At 50.2% G+C, this 17184-nt stretch overlaps 2 protein-coding genes and 1 long non-coding RNA gene across 6 annotated transcripts in view; 2 read left to right on the top strand and 1 right to left on the bottom strand.

Annotated features, from left to right (window-relative positions):
• GGT1 (gamma-glutamyltransferase 1) overlaps positions 1 to 1429 on the bottom strand; it is a 42556-nt gene extending 41127 nt beyond the window's left edge. For 3 of the 4 annotated variants that reach the window (XM_070762477.1, XM_070762475.1, XM_070762479.1), the window contains exon 1: positions 1353 to 1429. The gene's annotated coding sequence lies outside the window, so the exon portion shown is untranslated. The remainder of the gene's footprint in view (positions 1 to 1352) is intronic. The other variant, XM_070762478.1, reaches the window with a different exon arrangement.
• A 2008-nt stretch (positions 1430 to 3437) lies between these two features.
• On the top strand, positions 3438 to 7316 carry LOC139172730 (uncharacterized). Its single transcript, XR_011559929.1, has 2 exons — positions 3438 to 3857; positions 5221 to 7316. It is a non-coding gene; the product is annotated as an uncharacterized lncRNA (long non-coding RNA).
• A 1431-nt stretch (positions 7317 to 8747) lies between these two features.
• On the top strand, positions 8748 to 17081 carry LRRC75B (leucine rich repeat containing 75B). The gene is made up of 4 exons (XM_070762376.1): positions 8748 to 9218; positions 12142 to 12270; positions 12999 to 13111; positions 14554 to 17081. The coding sequence occupies exons 1-4, from the start codon at positions 8790 to 8792 to the stop codon at positions 15077 to 15079; spliced, it is 1197 nt and encodes a 398-aa protein (XP_070618477.1). The 5' UTR covers positions 8748 to 8789; the 3' UTR covers positions 15080 to 17081.
• Positions 17082 to 17184: the final 103 nt, after the last annotated feature.

The raw sequence follows: 17184 nt of genomic DNA, 5'->3' as shown, positions 1-17184 counted from the left end.
GAGAGATTGAGAGAGAGAAAGAGAGATTGAGAGAGAGAGAAAGATTGAGAGAGAGATTGAGAAAGAGAGAGAGAGAGATTGAGAGAGAAAAAATTTGAGAAAAAGAGAGAGAGAAACTTTGAGAGAAAGAGAGAGAGAGAAAGATTGAGAGAGAGAGAAAAACTGAAAGAGAGAGGGAGACAAAGTGAGAGAAAGATTGAGAGAGAGAGATTGAGAGAGAAAGAGACTGAAAGTTTGAGAGAAAGAGGGAGAGAGAAAGTTTGAGAGAAAGAGAGAGAGAGATTGAGAAAGATTGAAAGAGAGGGAGAGAAAGTGAGAGAAAGATTGAGATAAAGATTGAGAGAGAGATTGAGAAAGAGACTGAAAATTTGAAAGAAAGATACAGAGAGATTGGGAGAGAAAGAGAGAAAGATTGAGGGAGAGAAAGATTGAGAGAGAGAGAAAGTTTGAGAGAAAGAGAAAGAGAGAGAGATAGAAAGTGAGAGAAAGATTGAGAGAAAGAGAAAGAGAGAGAGATAGAAAGTGAGAGAAAGATTGAGAGAAAGAGAAAGTTTGAGTGAAAGAGATTGAGAGAGAGAAAGAGAGAGATTGAGAGAGAGAGGGAGGGAGAGAGATTGAAAGAGAGAGATTGAGAGAAAGAGAGATTGAGAGAGAGAGAGAGAGAGAGAAAGAGAGAGATTGAGAGAGAGAAAGAGAGATTGAGAGAGAGAGAAAGATTGAGAGAGAGATTGGGAAAGAGAGAGAGAGTGAGAGAGTGAGATTGAGAGAGAGAAAGTATGAGAGAAAGAGAGAGAGAGAAAGAGAGAGAGAGAAAAACTGAGAGAGGGAGAGAAAGTGAGAGAAAGATTGAGAGAGAGAGATTGAGAGAGAAAGAGACTGAAAGTTTGAGAGAAAGAGAGAGAGAGAAAGTTTGAGAGAAAGATTGAGAGAGAAAGATTGAGAGAGAAAGATTGAAAGAGAGGGAGAGAAAGTGAGAGAAAGATTGAGAGAAAGATTGAGAGAGAGAGATTGTGAGAGAAAGAGACTGAAAGTTTGAGAGAAAGAGAGAGAGAGATTGGGAGAGAAAGAGAGAAAGATTGAGGGAGAGAAAGATTGAGAGAGAGAAAGTTTGAGAGTAAGAGAGAGAGAGAGAAAGTGAGAGAAAGATTGAGAGAGAAAAAGAGAGAGAAAGTTTGAGAAAAAGAGAGAGAAAGGGGAGGGAGAGAGAACAAAAGACATAAAGGGACCACCTCGCTTTGCCTGCCTTAGAGTTCAGCATTGTTCTCTGTCCAGAGGGAGGCAAATCCCCCCCCAAGCCAACTGGACCCTCTGCCCGGCCAGGCCGCCCCCTCCCCTCCTCTCCCCCCTCCTACCTGGACTCCGAGGGCCAAGAGGCTCCAACCTGCCGTGGCCTCTCCTGGGGAGGAGCTGTGTCGTCTGTGGTGGCAGTGGTGGTGGCAGCCGCAGGGGAACCTTTGGGAGGGGCAAGGAGGGAGGGAGGGAGTGGGGGAGCCAATGGCCTGGGTAGGAGACGGGCTCAAAGATCTTGGACTCCCTCTGGGCTGCACCTTGCAGGGGAAGGCCAGGAGGGCAAAGCTGGGGGCGGGTCAAAGGCCCCACAACCAGCCCTCCCTGGGGGGGCCTCCTGGCAAGGAAAGCCCTTTTCTTCCACTTTCTGCTAAGGGGGGCTGCTCCCCTCTGGCCTGGCTGTAGAAGAGCAGATCAGCAAAGCCCCTGGGCAGAGGAGGGGGCTCTCCCTGGCCAGAAGGGCTGACCTAGAGTCCTCCCAGCCCCCTCTGAAAGGAGACTTGGGGTGCCAAAGAAAAAGGGGGACCCTGATCCATGCGCCCAGGATGGCAGGAGGCTCCCTGGCCCATTTCTTAGACGGGAATAATAATAATAATAATAATTTAATAATAATTTATTAGATTTGTATGGCGCCCCTCTCCAAAGAAAGTGGCAGAGCTAAGAGTGGTTCCATTTGTTAGACGGGGATCCAAGGGAGATTCTCTTCGGTCAAACGAAGGGTGCTTTCCCTGCCCTGCTAGATCCATTATGATCCACTGGCATTCTAGGGAGTTCAAGCCTTGCGAAGCTGCTGATGCAAATTCAAGTCCCAGGTGGCTCTTGCCCGCCTTCTTCCACTTGTGGAATGAAGGTGCCTCCCTTGGCGGGTGAGTCGGCCCAAGGCACCTGTAGCTGCTGCCTCAGCACTGACTGGGGGCCCCCTCGCAGCCCCCCTCCCACAGGGACCCTCTGCCAGCACTTGAAGGAGAACCACCACCACCACGGCATTCTGCCTCTGCCCCCTGGCAAGGCCTGGCCTGCAGTAGCACCAGCCTCATTCCCTGGCCCTGTTGAGGAGAGGACCAGGGGCGTTCCTACGCTCTCTTCTTCCCCGTCCCTGATCCTTGCCGGCTGCCAGGCAAACATCCACCCATCCGTCTCCTGGGAGTGGCAGGACGGGCATGTCAACTGCTTTGGCACCAGCGTTCTACGTGAGCCGGTCTGGCCCCGGACACAGGAGGCGAGTGGGCCAAATGGGCCAGGAAGAGGGGGCCTGCGGAGCCAGGACTGACCCCGAACCCAGCCACTGACCAGGGCGGTGGCCAAACGACTGGTGGCATGCAGACTGTTTCCACAGCCCAAACCAGAAGAGCGAAGGGGGGAGGCAGGCTGCTCCCGGCGTCGGCTGCACAACAGAGGAAGGGCATCCCAGAGGGTTGCCACACGAGGCGGCAGCTCTGCCCAGCCGTTATGGGCCAGGGAGGAAAGACACATGAAAGCGGCCTCTTCTCCCCTCCTTCCGACAGGTGCTTGGGCAGCCTCATAGGGGGAGAGCTTGGTGGAGGGAAGTCAGCAACCGGGGGGATGACTGGAAAGGGGGCCAGCAGTGGGGCAGTCCAAGGGGGCTTCTTCTGACCAGGTACTGCTCCCCTCAAAGGGGGTGCCCAGGAGGCAGCTGGGGCTGAGATTCCCGGGCTCCAACGGGCGAAGGGGCATCCTTCAATGTCGTCTGGTGGGACCCAGGGGAAGAGCCTTCTCTGTGGCGGCCCCGACCCTCTGGAACCAGATTAGGATGGCCCCCACCCTCCTTGCCTTTCGCAAACTCCTTAAAACCCACCTCTGCTGTCAGACGTGGGGGAATTGAGTCATCTCCCCCAGGCCTATATAGTTTATGCATGGTATGTTTGTGTGTATGTCTTGTTTTTTTAAATAAGGGGTTTTTAGTTAACTTTTAAATATTAGATTTGTTGTACATTGTTTGCTGTGAGCCGCCCCGAGTCTACGGAGAGGGGCGGCATACAAATCTAATAAATAATAATAATAATAATAATAATAATAATAATAATAATAATCCCACAGGAAACATTTGGCGTCATCTACACGGAAAGTTTTAGCATCTAAGCCTGTCTTCATTGATTGATGGCCAAAGAGTAGCTTCGTTCTCGGCTCGGATAAAGTCCAAAGTCAGATCTTCTCCCTCCGGTGGGCCCCTCCCTCCCCTGGGGGGCTGCAACGAGAAGTTTCCAAATGGACCGGCCGTGCCTGAGCGGCTCTGGGATGGACACGGGAGGGAGACGGGGAGCCTGCCATTCGGTGTCGCCAGGAATGAGGAGGTGGCAGCTCCCCGCCTGTCAGGGAAGATCCACTTTCCGCCTACTTTCTACAGCAACCAGAGCTTTGCTATGAGGAAGTTGGCTTTGAGTGGGCGAAGTGTTTGTGCAACATGTGCCAAGCAACCTAATCCGTAAACAAAATACCAGATGGACTCTGCCCAGCGGAAGCAAAACATAGATGGACTTTGTTTGGGCTGTTGTTCCTTTGGGGACCCCTTGTGCCAGTCCCAGCTGAGGTATCCCAACATAACCAGTAAGGTGAGACCCTAATGAACTACGTCCTGCAAATGGGGAGGGTGAACCGGGAAGGGCTTGTTGGCACCTGGTGGGTGAGAGTGGGTGGGTGCAGATCTCCCTGGCCAGAAGTCCCTGCTGGACATCAGTGGGCAGTGGGCACTGCCCTACAGGCTGGGAGTGAAAGGGCTGGAAGGGCAGAAGCCCTTTCATGGGAGGCTTCTGGTGAGCAATAATAATAATAATAATAATAATAATAATAATAATAATAATAATAATAATAATTCCCAGGGGACATCAGAATTGAGGAGAAGCAGCTAGAGAAATTAGTGAAATACGAAGATCTAAAAATCGAGGTGCAACGACTCTGGCATAAGCCCGTGAAAGTGGTCCCAGTGGTACTTGGCACACTGGGCGCAGTGCCAAAGGATCTCAACGGACATTTGAAAACCATCGGAATTTACAAAATCTCCATCTGTCAATTGCAAAAGGCTGCTTTACTGGGATTGGAAGCGCCCGACTGGTGATGAAATACAAAATCCAGCATAGTGATCTCGTTTGCTGTGTTGTATTGACATAATAATAATAATAATAATAATAATAATAATAATAATAATAATAATAATTATTATTATTATTATTATTATTATTTATTAGATTTGTATGCTGCCCCTCTCTGAGGACTCGGAGTGGCTCACAACAAACAATACAATATACAAATCCAATATTAAAAAACAATATTTAAAACCCTTATTAAGAACAATCATGTAATCCAAACAAATCATACATAAAGCAAAACAGCTGAGGGGTATATCAATTTCCCCATGCCTGGCGACATAGGTGGGTTTTCAGGAGTTTACGAAAGGCAAAGAGGGTGGAGGCAGTACTAATTTCCGGGGGTAGTTGATTCCAGAGAGTCAGGGCCGCCACAGAGAAGGCTCTTCCCCTGGGTCCCACCAGACGTCATTGTTTTGTCGACAGGACCCAGAGAAGGCCAACTCTGTGGGACCTAATCGGTCGCTGTGATTCGTGCGGCAGAAGGCGGTCCCGGAGGTATTCTGGTCCGATGCTATGAAGGGCTTTATAGGTCATAACCAACACTTGAATTGTGACCGGAAACTGATCGGCAGCCAGTGCAGCCTGCTGAGTGTTGTCGAGACATCGGCAGATCTAGGAAAGCCCATGATTGCTCTTGCAGCCGCATTCTGCACGATCTGAAGTTTCCGAACACTTTTCAAAGTTGACCCATGTAGAGAGCGTTGGAGTAGTCAACCAAGAGTTGATAGGTAACTCATTTCTCTCCCCATCCACTATGGGGGCAGGGCCTGCCTCTCATGGGGGTAAAAGTCCACTCTGGCCAAATGGCTTCTTTCTTTGATCTCTCCAGGGTGCCACCCGGGTAATGGGCACCCAGCCCAGGGCTCCCAGCTGAAACCGACCATGGGACCCAGCTCTGCTGCAGCCCATCGTCTTCGCTCCAGGACGATGACTGGGAAGAAAGCACGTTCACAATCAGTTCGCAGATTGGGTCAGAAGGACCCTTCAAGCACTTGCCATGGCCCAATGGAATGGCAGCCAGCTCATAGAATCCTGGTCCATCTGCCTCGGCTTCAGTCTCCCCTGGCCTGGGTCAAGGCTCTGCTCCCGACGCCCCCAGCTAGTTCCCCCACTCTCCGGGCAGGGAGAGGGCTCAAGGCAGTCCCAGAACCCCCACCTGATGTAGCATTCACTCTTTGTGGCCTCCAATGATGTCCTCCCACTTTCTTATCTTCAGGCGTTGTCTACTGCCTAGAAAGGCAGATTAGAAATGTTGTGACATTTATACATACCATTCAAATCTATGGTATGGCGCCATTAAGCACACAACTGTTGTGCTCCGCCTGTTAATAATAATAATAATAATAATAATAATAATAATAATAATAATAATAACAACAACAACAACAACAACAACAGAGTTGGAAGGGACCTTGGAAGTCTTCTAGTCCAGCCCCCTGCTTAGGCAGGAAACCCTACACTACTTCAGACAGATGTTACCCAACATCTGCTTAAAAACTTCCAATGTTGGGGAATTCACAATTTCTGGAGGCAAGTTGTTCCACTGATCAACCGTTCTGACTGTTAAAAATTTTCTCCTTAGTTCTAAGTTGCTTCTGTCCTTGTTTAGTTTCCACCCATTGCTTCTTGTTCTACCCTCAGGGGCTTTGGAGAATTTGTGGCAACCCCTGAGAATTTGTTCTTTGTGGCAACCCCTGAGATATTGGAACACAGCTATCATTTCTCCCCTGGTCCTTCTTTTCATTAAACTAGTCATGCCCAGTTCCTGCAACCGTTCTTCATGTTTTAGCCTCCAATCCCCTAGTCCTTTTTGTTGCTCTGCACTCTTTCTAGAGTCTCAATATCCTTTTTGCATTATGGTGACCAAAACTGAACGCAGTATTCTAAGTGTGATCTAACCGAGGCCTCATAAAATGGTATTAACTTTATATGTGATTTTGATTCTTTCCCTCTGTTGATGCAGCCTAGAACTGTGTTGGCTTTTTGGCAGCTGCTGCACACGGCTGGCTCCTATTTAAATGTTGTCCACTCTCACAGTTGCTACTGTTGAGCAATGTACCACCTATATTGTACCTGGGCGTTTTGTTTTTTCTTGCCCAAAGGTAGAGCCTGACTTTTTTCACCACTGAATTTCATTTTGTTCTGATAGAAGACATTGCCTATATGCTACTCAATTGTAAATTATACTCCTCAGTAAGACCTCAGTATTTATAGCCCCTACTTGACAAAATCATACACTGGGACTGTAATAAACAATTATCTTACTTTCTTCAGGGTACAAATATATATGTAGTTTCTAGAACCATTGAGTTTATAGTCAGGGCTGTTCAGATGAGAATACGTTTTGGGGTGGCATGCAAAGATGAATTCACTTAAGAATATTTTATATCAGTACCTTACATTTGTTTAATATAATTTATTATTTATTCATTCATTCATTTATTTATTGGATTTGTATGCCGCCCCTCTCCGGAGACTCGGGGCGGCTAACAGCAACAATAAAGCAGTGTACAATAGTAGTCTGATGTTAGAAACAATTAAAAACCCATTAATATAAAAAACCAAACATACATACATACATACCATGCATAAAATTGTAAAGGCCTAGGGGGAAGAGGATCTCAATTCCCCGATGCCTGACGGCAGAGGTGGGTTTTAAGCAGCTTATGGAAAGCAAGGAGGGTGGGGGCAATTCTAATCTTTGGGAGGAGTTGGTTTCAGAGGGCCTTTGCATGAGTTATATTCTCATGTTTTACTACTCAATTTTAGCATATTATACTGTATTTTAACTTATTTATCCGAATTCCCTTTATTTTATCCAATTTTATTGTATTTTAACCAGTTGCAGTTTTATGACTACCGACCTGTTTTTGCTTTGATATGGTTGATTGACTAATCAAATAAAATTGATTGTTGTTGTTGTCATTTTGTTCTGAGTGGCCAATCTCTAATCCACAGTGGGTAAAACAGAGGGAGCCTCTTTGTCCCGGGAGCTCAGAGACCCAGCACAAGAGACCCTTCGTGGGGCTGAAGATAATAATAATAATAATAATAATAATAATAATAATAATAATAATAATAATTTATTAGATTTGTATGCCGCCCCTCTCCGAAGACTCGGGGCGGCTCACAACAATAATAAACAGTATACAGTAAACAAATCTAATATTTAAAAAAGAGATATCTAAAAGCCCATTATATAAAACCATACAACACAAGCATACCATACATAAAACTATATAAGCCTGGGGGAAATGTTTCAATTGCCCCATGCCTGGCGGTATAGGTAGGTCTTAAGCAATTTACGAAAGACAAGGAGGGTGGGGACAGTTCTAATCTCTGGGGGGAATTGATTCCAGAGGGCCGGGGCCGCCACAGAGAAGGCTCTTCCCCTGGGGCCCACCAGACGACATTGTTTAGTCGACGGGACCCGGAGAAGGCCAACTCTGTGGGACCTAACCGGTCTGTGGGATTCGTGCGGCAGAAGGCAGTCCCGGAGGTATTCTGATCCGATGCCATGTAGGGCTTTATAGCTCATTACCAACACTTTGAATTGTGACCCGAAACCGGGAAGGACATTCGGCCACTCAGCCAGAACAGGTTGCAGCACAGGGGAACCGAGGCCAAGCAAACTGAGCAAAGGTCGTCAATGCATTGAGTGAGGCAGGAGGGACCTTCGAGATCATTGAAGTCCAGCCCTGCCAGAAGCACGAATCCAGCGTCTCCCCCCGTCCCCTTTCAAGGCATTTTTATTAATATTGATAAGATTGATACAATCAATTGATATAAGATTTTTATTAATAATAATTTATAATAATAATTTATTCATCTCCAGAGAGGGGCGGCATGCAAATCTAATAAATTAAATTAGACTTGTATGCCGCCCCTCTCCGAAGACCCTATTGATTGTTTCCTGCTTATTTGACCCCAATGACAATCATGAAGTGTTTTTTACCTCATGACAAATGTTTCTTTTTCTTTTATGTACACTAAAAAGCATCTGCACCAGAGACAAATTCCTTGTGTGTTCTATCACACTTGGCCAATAAAAGAATTCTATTGTAACAAATTTTTCTTGATATCGAACTAAAATCGACTTTTTTTCTTTTTCACACCGGAGACTCTGGGCTACCTCCCTCCCCGCGCCTTCCCCGGGAGCTTCTCGCCCTGCGCTCCAGCCGGGCTCGGCGCCCCCAACCCCGACGCCCCCCCCCCCCGGAAGCTGGGGGGCCTAATTGCCGGCGGTGCGCCCGGGCTCAAGCCCGCCTCGACAGCCTCTGAGGGGCTCCGGACTGCCGCGGGAGGCTCGGCTCGACCTGAGGAGAGGCGGGCGGTGTCGGGCGGCAAGTCGAGCGGCGGGGCAGACCGCCTTCCCCGGGACCAGAGCCTCGGCCGAGGATGGGCTCCTCCCCGGCCGCGCGCCGCGGGCACGTGCCCGGCACCACCGAGCGGCGTCCGGCGGGCCAGAGGGGGGCCTCCGCTGGCTGCATTGCGCCGCCCGAGCCCCGCGGTCTTCCCGGCGCGACGGTCGCGGTGGCGATGGGCTCCCGGCTGAGCCGGCCGGGGGCGACGGGCGTGGCCGGCGGCTCCCTGGGCTCCGTCCGCGGCAGGAGCCGCCCGGAGGAGGAGGAGGAGCCGCCGCGCCGCCTCGGCCCGGACTGCCGGCTGGCCTCGCTGCTGCTGCGCCCGGGAAAGCTGCCGGCGGGGCGGCGGGCTGGGGCGGCGGCGCCCTACGTGCGGCGGGTGCGCTGGCTGCGCGAAATCCAGGCCGCCCTCCGCCAGCGCCAGCACGACCGGGCCCTGCAGCTCCTGCGGCTTCTGCGCAAGGTCAGCCGAGGCTGTGACCGGGGCGGGACGGCGGGACGGGAAGGGCCCCGCGGAAGCCCCAAGTGGGCCGCCCGCTCGCCCAGGGGATGAGGGAAAAAGTGCGGCCGTCGGGGCGCTGGGCTTCTGCTTCGGGCTGCGGTGCGGCGGTAGCGTCTCCCTCTCAGCGGGGGCGGGTGGCCCCCGAAGCCCTCGCAGACAAGGAGGGAGGGAGGGAGGGGAGAAAATGGGGAAGGGAAGAGAAGGCTAGAATAGAAAGAACAGAAAATAGGGAAGCGAAGGGTAGGAGACATGGAATGGAATAATCAGCTGGCTGGGGAATTCTGGGAGTTGAAGTCCAAATATCTTCAAGTTGCCAAGGTTGAGAAACACTGGACTAAACAGTGTCGTCTGGTGGGACCCAGGGGAAGAGCCTTCTCTGTGGCGGCCCCAGCCCTCTGGAATCAACTCCCCCCCCCGGAGATTCAAACCGCCCCCACCCTCCTCGCCTTCCGCAAGACTCTGAAGACCTATTTATGTCGCCAGGCATGGGGGAATTAATATATCCCCTCTCTGACTAGTAAGATTTATGTATAATTTTGTGTAATTTTGATTGTTTTAATCATAGTGGGGTTTTAGGTATAGTTTTTAATTATTAGATTTGTATTGCATTGTTTATTGTTGTTGTGAACCGTCCCGAGTCTTCGGAGAGGGCAGCATACAAGTCTAATTAATAATAATAATAATAATAATAATAATAATAATAATAATAATAATAATAATAATTTATTTTATTAAGGCGGGTGGCATAAGGAACAAAGCTGTTACAGAACCTATTAACCAAGCACACACACTTGCAAGATTTTGTACTCCCTGCTACTTCAGGCCCTCCCCAGCCCAACACTGAAAGAGTCCTCTAACATGGAGGCAGAAAGGGGGCAGATGTGGGGCCTGTTGCAGGAAGCTCTCCTGGGGGGCCCTGGCCTGGGCATTGGGAGGCCCCCAGCAGTGCCAAGCGAAAGAGGCCCATCGGGGGGGGGGTATATTCCATTCAGTCCAGGCCCACTTCCATGGGGCAAACCAGGCTTTCCGTAGTGCCCCAACGCCTGGTCTGGAGAGCAACTGGGTGGTCCACTCAGTTGCTTTGACTCTTGTCAGTTGTTGGGTTCAGTCAGTGTGTCTTTCCGCATAATAATAATAATAATAATAATAATTATTATTATTATTATTATTATTATTATTATTATTATTATTATTATTAATTAGATTTGTATGCCGCCCCTGTCACAACAGTGATAAACAGTGTAACAAATCCAATATTTAAAAAGACATTTAAAACCCATATAATTAAAATAATCAAACAACCCAGTCATACCATACATAAAACATAGCCTGGGGATACCTCAGTTGCCCCATGTCATTTCAGTAACTTATGAAAGGCAAGGAGGGTAATCTCTGGGAGGAGTTGATTCCAGAGGGCCGGGGCCGCCACAGAGAAGGCTCTTCCCCTGGGCCCCTCCTGATGACATTGTTTAGTCGACGGGACCCAGAGAAGGCCGACTATGTGGGACCTTATCGGCTGCTGGGATTCGTGCGGCAGAAGACGGTCCCGAAGGTATTCTGGTCCGATGCCAGAAGTGTTGCCCTGATTCAGAGAGATGCTACGCCAGGCACCAGAGCAGGAAGTAGGGGGGAGGGCAGTGGGACTGGGCAGAGGATAAGACCCCCACTCGCATTCCAGGACTTGAGAAAAGGCAGGAGGGAGGCAGCTGTCTTCAGACCATTTTTCCCATCCGGAAATCTAGTTGGTTCAGCTGGCTGGAGAACTGTAGCTAGGAACTGGGGGAGAAACTGAGAGAGTTTGAAGGGCTGCAGCTGTAAGGATGCCCTCATTGTAGTCCTTGGAGCCACCCCATGCCGAGGTCTGCGCTTCCTTCTCCAGGGACCTCCCTTCCCCGCTGGGCGTGGGCCCCCCTGTCCAGGGCCTCCCCAGGCCTTAGCCGCTTTTCCGTTCTTTGCCCTGCTCAAACTCAACCCTGACAAGACGGAGTGGCTGTGGGTTTTGCCTCCCAAGGACAATTCCATCTGTCCGTCCATTACCCTGGAGGGGGAACTACTGACCCCCTCGGAGAGGGTCCGCAACTCAGACGAGCTCCTCGATCACAACTAACATTAGAGCACCATCTTTCAGCTGTGACGTTTGCCCAGGTTTGCCTGGTGTACCAGTTGCGGCCCTATTTGGACCGGGAGTCACTGCTCACAGTCACTCATGCCCTCATCACCTCGAGGTTCGACTACCGCAACGCTCTCTACATGGGGCTACCTTTGAAAAGTGTTCGGAAACTTCAGATCGTGCAGAATGCAGCCGCGAGAGGAACCATGGGCCTCCCCCGTAATGTCCGTGTCTCATCAACACTCCGCAGCCTGCACTGGCTGCCAATCAGTTTCCGGTCACAATTCAAAGTGTTGATTATGACCTATAAAGCCATTCATAGCATCAGACCAGAATACCTTCGGGACCACCTTCTGCCGCACGAATCCCACTGACCAATTAGGTCCCACAACTGCCCCCAGAGATTAGGACTGCCCCTACCCTCCTTGCCTTTCGTAAACTCCTGAAAACCCCCCTATGTCGCCAGGCATGGGGAAATTGATATACCCCTTTGACTGTTCCGTTTTATGTATGATTTGTTTGGGTAGCATGATTGTTTTTAATAAGGGTTTCAATATTGTTTTTTAATATTGGATTTGTACATTGTGTTGCTTGTTGTGGGCCGCTCCGAGTCCTCGGAGAGGGGCGGGATACAAATCTAATAAATTATTATTATTATTATTATTATTATTATTATTATTATTATTACAGTATTATTATTATTACAGTATTATTATTATTATTATTATTATTATTATTATTATTATTATTATTATTATTATTATTATTATTTAGGACCTTGGCCTGGAGGGCACCTTCCTCAACGACGTACTCTACAAGAAGGCCACCTTCCTCAACCTGGTGGACCCCATCTCCCACGACCTCCTCATGAGCCTGGCCAGAGACCTCCAGTGCCCCAAAAAGGTGAGCACCCCCAGGCCCCTTATCTCCGTGTGTGGAGGGGGACGACACCTACCCTAGGGCAGTGTTTCCCAACCTTGGCAACTTGGAGATTTCTGGACTTCAACTCCCAGAATTCCCCAGCCATACAGAGCCTGATTCTCCCCCCCCCTCCTCCAAGCCTGAAGAGAGAAAGGAGTGGAGGCAGGCCAGAGCGCCCCCTGGCTCCCTCCCACGACACTGCAGCTATCCTTCTTCCAGATTCAAAACATCAGGGAGACATGGAATTTCCCACGTTGCATTTGTGGTGGGGTGGGGAGGAACCAATGGGAAGTCTTTGCAGACTCTGCCAATTGGCTTTCTCCTTCCCAGCTGCTCTTTAGGACTAGAAGCAGGACCTCCTCCAAGGATGGCCCCCTTTCTTTATGTCCTGATGCTGCCTGGAGTGGGGGGGTGAGCAGTCAGGGAAGCAGCTCCATCTCTTGGGATTCTCTTAGCCCTTGCAAGTCCTGTCCTGGCAAAGGTCTTGGACCTCAGAGGGTCCTCCAGAAGGGAGGTTTGGTGTGGTCCCCAACGGTTTGAGTCCCGGCCTTTGGAAAGGCGAAACAGCTGGTGGGGGGGCGTTGGGGCTGAGCTTGCCCTGCCGCCCAGGTAGCCCTCAACAGCAGAGCTCCGGGCGTGAGGACTTGGCAAGGGCGCCAGTGGGAGGCTGAGGGGCCACCTCCCCACGGCTGCCCCTTCCCCGCTTTCAGGAATACGACCCGTGGAAATCCTCCGACCGGATCTGCCGGCAGCTGATCTACCACTTGAGTCCCCATTCCAAACGGCATCGCTATGGGCTGCCCCACCGCAAACCCCACGGCAGGTAAGCGGGAAGGGCGGGCCAAAGAAGGCCCTGCTTGGTGGGGGACCTGCAGGGGGTGGCCAGTCTTAGAGGGAGGGACGTGCGCCCCTCAAGAGCCAAAATCCAAAGCAAGAAAGCGAGCAGCCTTCCCAACAGAATACGGCAGAGTCCGATAGCCCAGTGCACGCAGTGCGATCGGACAGGGCCTGGATTCCCACCCACAACACACAGGGCCAAATTGTGTGAAGGACCCTTGCTCCTTTCAAGCGCTCCTCCACGCACCGGCCTTTGAAGATCCCCTCCCTCCTACTGATGGCTTGCCAAGACAGGCGGTCAGCCGAAGTCGGCACCTCCCCCGTGTCATCCTGCCCCCCTTCGGCCAAGGCCGCCCCCCTCCCCAGGCAGCCAGGACCCAGAGCAAGCCCAGCCCACAGCGCTCTCTCTCCCCTGGGTGGGAGGAGGGGGAACTGGACCCAAAGAGGTGCCTCCCCACCCCACTCCCGTCTTCGTCTGGAAGACTTCTACAAACTCCTTGACCGATGAACATCTGCCCAGGGAGGGTTGGGCGGCTTGGCCAAAACAGCTGGCTCATCCTGTAGCATTCCTGACCGTCTCAAAATGGGTGAACAGTGCAGCCAGACAGTAGGGAAAGCAGGTAGAATGCTTGGCTGCATAGCTAGAGGTATCACAAGCAGGAAGAGGGAGATTGTGATCCTGCTATATAGTGCGCTGGTGAGACCCCATTTGGAATACTGTGTACCGTTCTGGAGACCTCACCTACAAAAAAGATATTGATAAAATTGAACGAGTCCAAACACGGTCTACAAAAACGGTGGGAGGTCTTAAGCATAAAACTTATCAGGAAAGACTTCATGAACTCCATCTGTATAATCTGGAGGACAGAAGGGAAAGCGGGGACATGACCGAAACATTTAAATATGTGAAAGGGTTAAATAAGGTTCAGGAGGAAAGTGTTTTTAATAGGAAAGTGAACCCAAGAATAAGGGGTTAGTTGGGGGAAAGATCAGAAGCAACGTGAGAAAATATTATTTGACTGAAATAGTAGTAGATGCTTGGAACAAACCTCCAGCAGACGTGGTTGGTAAATCCAAAGGAACTGAATTTATACATGCCTGGGATCAACCTAGATCCATCCTAAGATGAAATATGGGAAATAGTATAAGGGCAGACTAGATGGACCATGAGGTCTTTTTCTGCTGTCAATCTTCTGTTTCTAGCAAGCCACAAGGCTGCTGGGCTACAACAGGCTTTGGCAATGCAGCCATGCCAACGCTGGCTGCCTCAGGGCCCTTTGCACCCCAAACCTGATCCCAGTAGTCTGGCGGAAGCCTTTGTGCGATGCGGTTTGTTGTGTATTGTTCCCCTACGCACATACCCTGGGTTTTCTGAAGGGAGCCCCCCTTCCTTGTTTCTCTCTCGCCTCCTCCTCCTCCTCTCTTTAGCCTGAAGAGCCGCCTGCAGAAGAGGCTCAGCCCGGAAGCCCTCCACCTCTCAGGGGTCCCCCTCTCCACGCGGGACCTCCGGCACCTGGCCCGCTACCTGCAGGAGGGTGGCGGAGAATGCCTCCTCTCCATCGACCTGAGCTTCACCGGCCTGAAGGACGAGGGTCTGTGCTTCCTGATGCCTTCCCTACGCTCCCTGCCCAGCCTCATCCACCTCTCGCTCAACGGGAATCACCTGACCCGGGCCACCGCCAAGGACCTCACCGAGGCCATGAAGGACACGGCCATCTTCCCCGCCTTGGCCTGGATCGACCTGGGCAACAACGAGGACGTCTCCTCCATGCCGCAGCCTCTGCTGGTGGGCCTACGGAAGCGGCTCAGCCGGCAGACCACTCTGCCCACCATCTACGAAGCCCTGGACGGCACCCCTGAGGCCCCCAGCGGGCCCCGAACCGGCCTGTTGCTGCAAGAGGGGGTCCCACCACTGGCCAGCCACTGCTTCCACCAGCAGGCCTGTGAAAGGTGACTGAGCGTGGAGGGAAGACTGTGGAAGCTCTGACGTGGAAAAGATGCCGCACCTGCCCACTTGCTTGAGCCCTTCTCAGTCTTTCTGGCCAGCTCCCCTCGCCCCAGCCTTCCTGCCACTCGGGCTTTCTCACATGCACCCAGTCAGGCTGGTCACTTACCGTGATGCCACCAAAGGAGGCCACCCAGAGATGCTGGGCCGTTGTGGGGAGGCGCACGGGGCAAGCCGGCCCTGAGCCCATCCTTTCCCAGGCCGCGTGAGAACAGCGTGGGAAGACTGGACGGGGCCGAGACGGCACTGGGATGGCACAGCTAAGCCTCCTCCCCCTCCCCCCCTCCGAACAAAGGAGGGTGGAATGTGAGGCATGTCGGTGTCTGCAGCCCAAACATGTGACCGATGGCACCGCAGGGACTCAAGGAGAGACAAACGGGGGTTGCGCAGGTGTTTTGTCTTTGGTTTCTAGTGTTTCTGCTCTTTGTGTACGTCTGGCCTTCAAACACCTCTGTGCTTTCTGCTCAGGCTGGGACGGTATCTCTGCCTTATGTCCAGGGATAAACAGTCACCTGGGCAAGCCCAGTTCAGCAGAGATACCTCCTGGTATGTGATTTGTGAGAGTAAACGACTTTCCTGGAGAGAGAATGAAAACACTGCACCGCAAATATTCGGCAGAGTTGCAGAGCCCTCATGCTGTCAGAAAACTCCTGTTGAGCTGTTCATAACCTTTTCCTTCGCAATGGGAATTCCCTTCTTTTGCCTTCCTTTCTCTCAAACTTTCACACTTTCAACTGAGCCTTGGTCCCAGGGAAGCTTTTCTCATCCATCCAGTACAAGGTGGCTTGGATTTAACACCCCTTGCGAGGAAGACCAGCGACAGTCCTTCATGGAGAAAGGAGAAATGGGCACTCCTCCATTTAATAACAGGAAAAGCCTCCCCCTCCAAAAAAAACAAATCAATTTGGGCCATGCAAAATACAGTGGTGACATCTAAGCCACGGCGGGCCAGTTAGACACAAGTGGTTTTGTAGAATGCATTACTCAATTGGGGTTTAACATCTGTGGCTCTGACTATTGAGAGAAAACTGGAGTCCTTTACATAAAAAACTTTCAAGATGCAAATAAATTCTGCCACCCGCACCCCTCAAAATGCAATCCTCTGAGCCTCGGGTAGCCAATCTTAAACACCTGAGGGGGAAAAGCTGCTAATTTAAGAGGATGTTGGATAACCATTTGGCTGAAATTTTATAGGGCAGGGGGGAGGCAAAGTTGACTCTTCCATGACATGTGGACTTCAACTCCCAGAATTCCTGAACTAGCATGACTGGCTCAAGAATTCTGGGAGTTGAAGTCCACAAGTCATAGACGAGCCAACTTTGCTTCCTGCCTGAATAAAGAGCTGTGCTAGAAGACCTCCAAGATCCCTTCCAACTCTGCTATTCTGTTATAGTCAAAGCTAAGACTCCTGCTTGTAAGACTTGCAGCTTCCTGATGTAGAGGCTCTCTGCTTGAGAGGTCTGTAGGCAGCAGAGGCAATGGCCAAAATGGATTCAGCAGGCAGGAGCACCGGCCACCTTCCATCAGAGGGAGGCAAACTTTCTTTTCTCAATATGCAATATGATACTCTCCTTTGCAATGAAATTCCCAATTCTGGTCTAAAAGGTTTTCATAACCTCGGAGACCAAACCAAGCACTTCATCCTCTACTTATCTCGCCAATCCACCATTGCATGCTCAAAGATAATTAAAATTTTAAAAGCGTACGAGTGAACACAAAAATAAGATAAATAAATTGCTAGTTAAACCTTTTAAAGCATTATTCTGCATTTTGCAAAAATTGGAAGAAGAAAAATCAAATTTAAATTAAAGGAAGCACTAATAAGAGGTCTTATACTTTATCATGATTTCGATTTTATGGACATGTCGGTTTTTATTTTATGCATTACCCAAACACGTGGGTTTACTGATTGATTAAATGTACAATAAATTATTCAAAAAATCAAACAGGACATTTTTAAGCTCATGACCATTCTTTTAATACTGTTCACACCTTGTTTACTAAACCTCTCATAAGAAAGCTACCTTCAAAGATTGTCTTATTAATATCACCTA

The sequence above is a fragment of the Erythrolamprus reginae genome, chromosome 10 (genome assembly GCF_031021105.1).
Source record: "Erythrolamprus reginae isolate rEryReg1 chromosome 10, rEryReg1.hap1, whole genome shotgun sequence".
NCBI classification, from domain to species: Eukaryota; Metazoa; Chordata; class Lepidosauria; order Squamata; family Dipsadidae; genus Erythrolamprus; species Erythrolamprus reginae.
Note: the sequence above shows the minus strand (reverse complement) of the source record. Positions and strands in the feature narration are given on the sequence as shown.

Bases quoted from the DNA above. Each gene is read 5' to 3' on its own strand.
- LRRC75B (XM_070762376.1), top strand. From the start codon at position 8,790: ATGGGCTCCTCCCCGGCCGCGCGCCGCGGGCACGTGCCCGGCACCACC. The intron at 9,219-12,141 runs GTCAGCCGAGGC...ATTATTATTTAG, and splicing joins TCCTGCGGCTTCTGCGCAAG to GACCTTGGCCTGGAGGGCAC. The intron at 12,271-12,998 runs GTGAGCACCCCC...CCCCGCTTTCAG, and splicing joins ACCTCCAGTGCCCCAAAAAG to GAATACGACCCGTGGAAATC.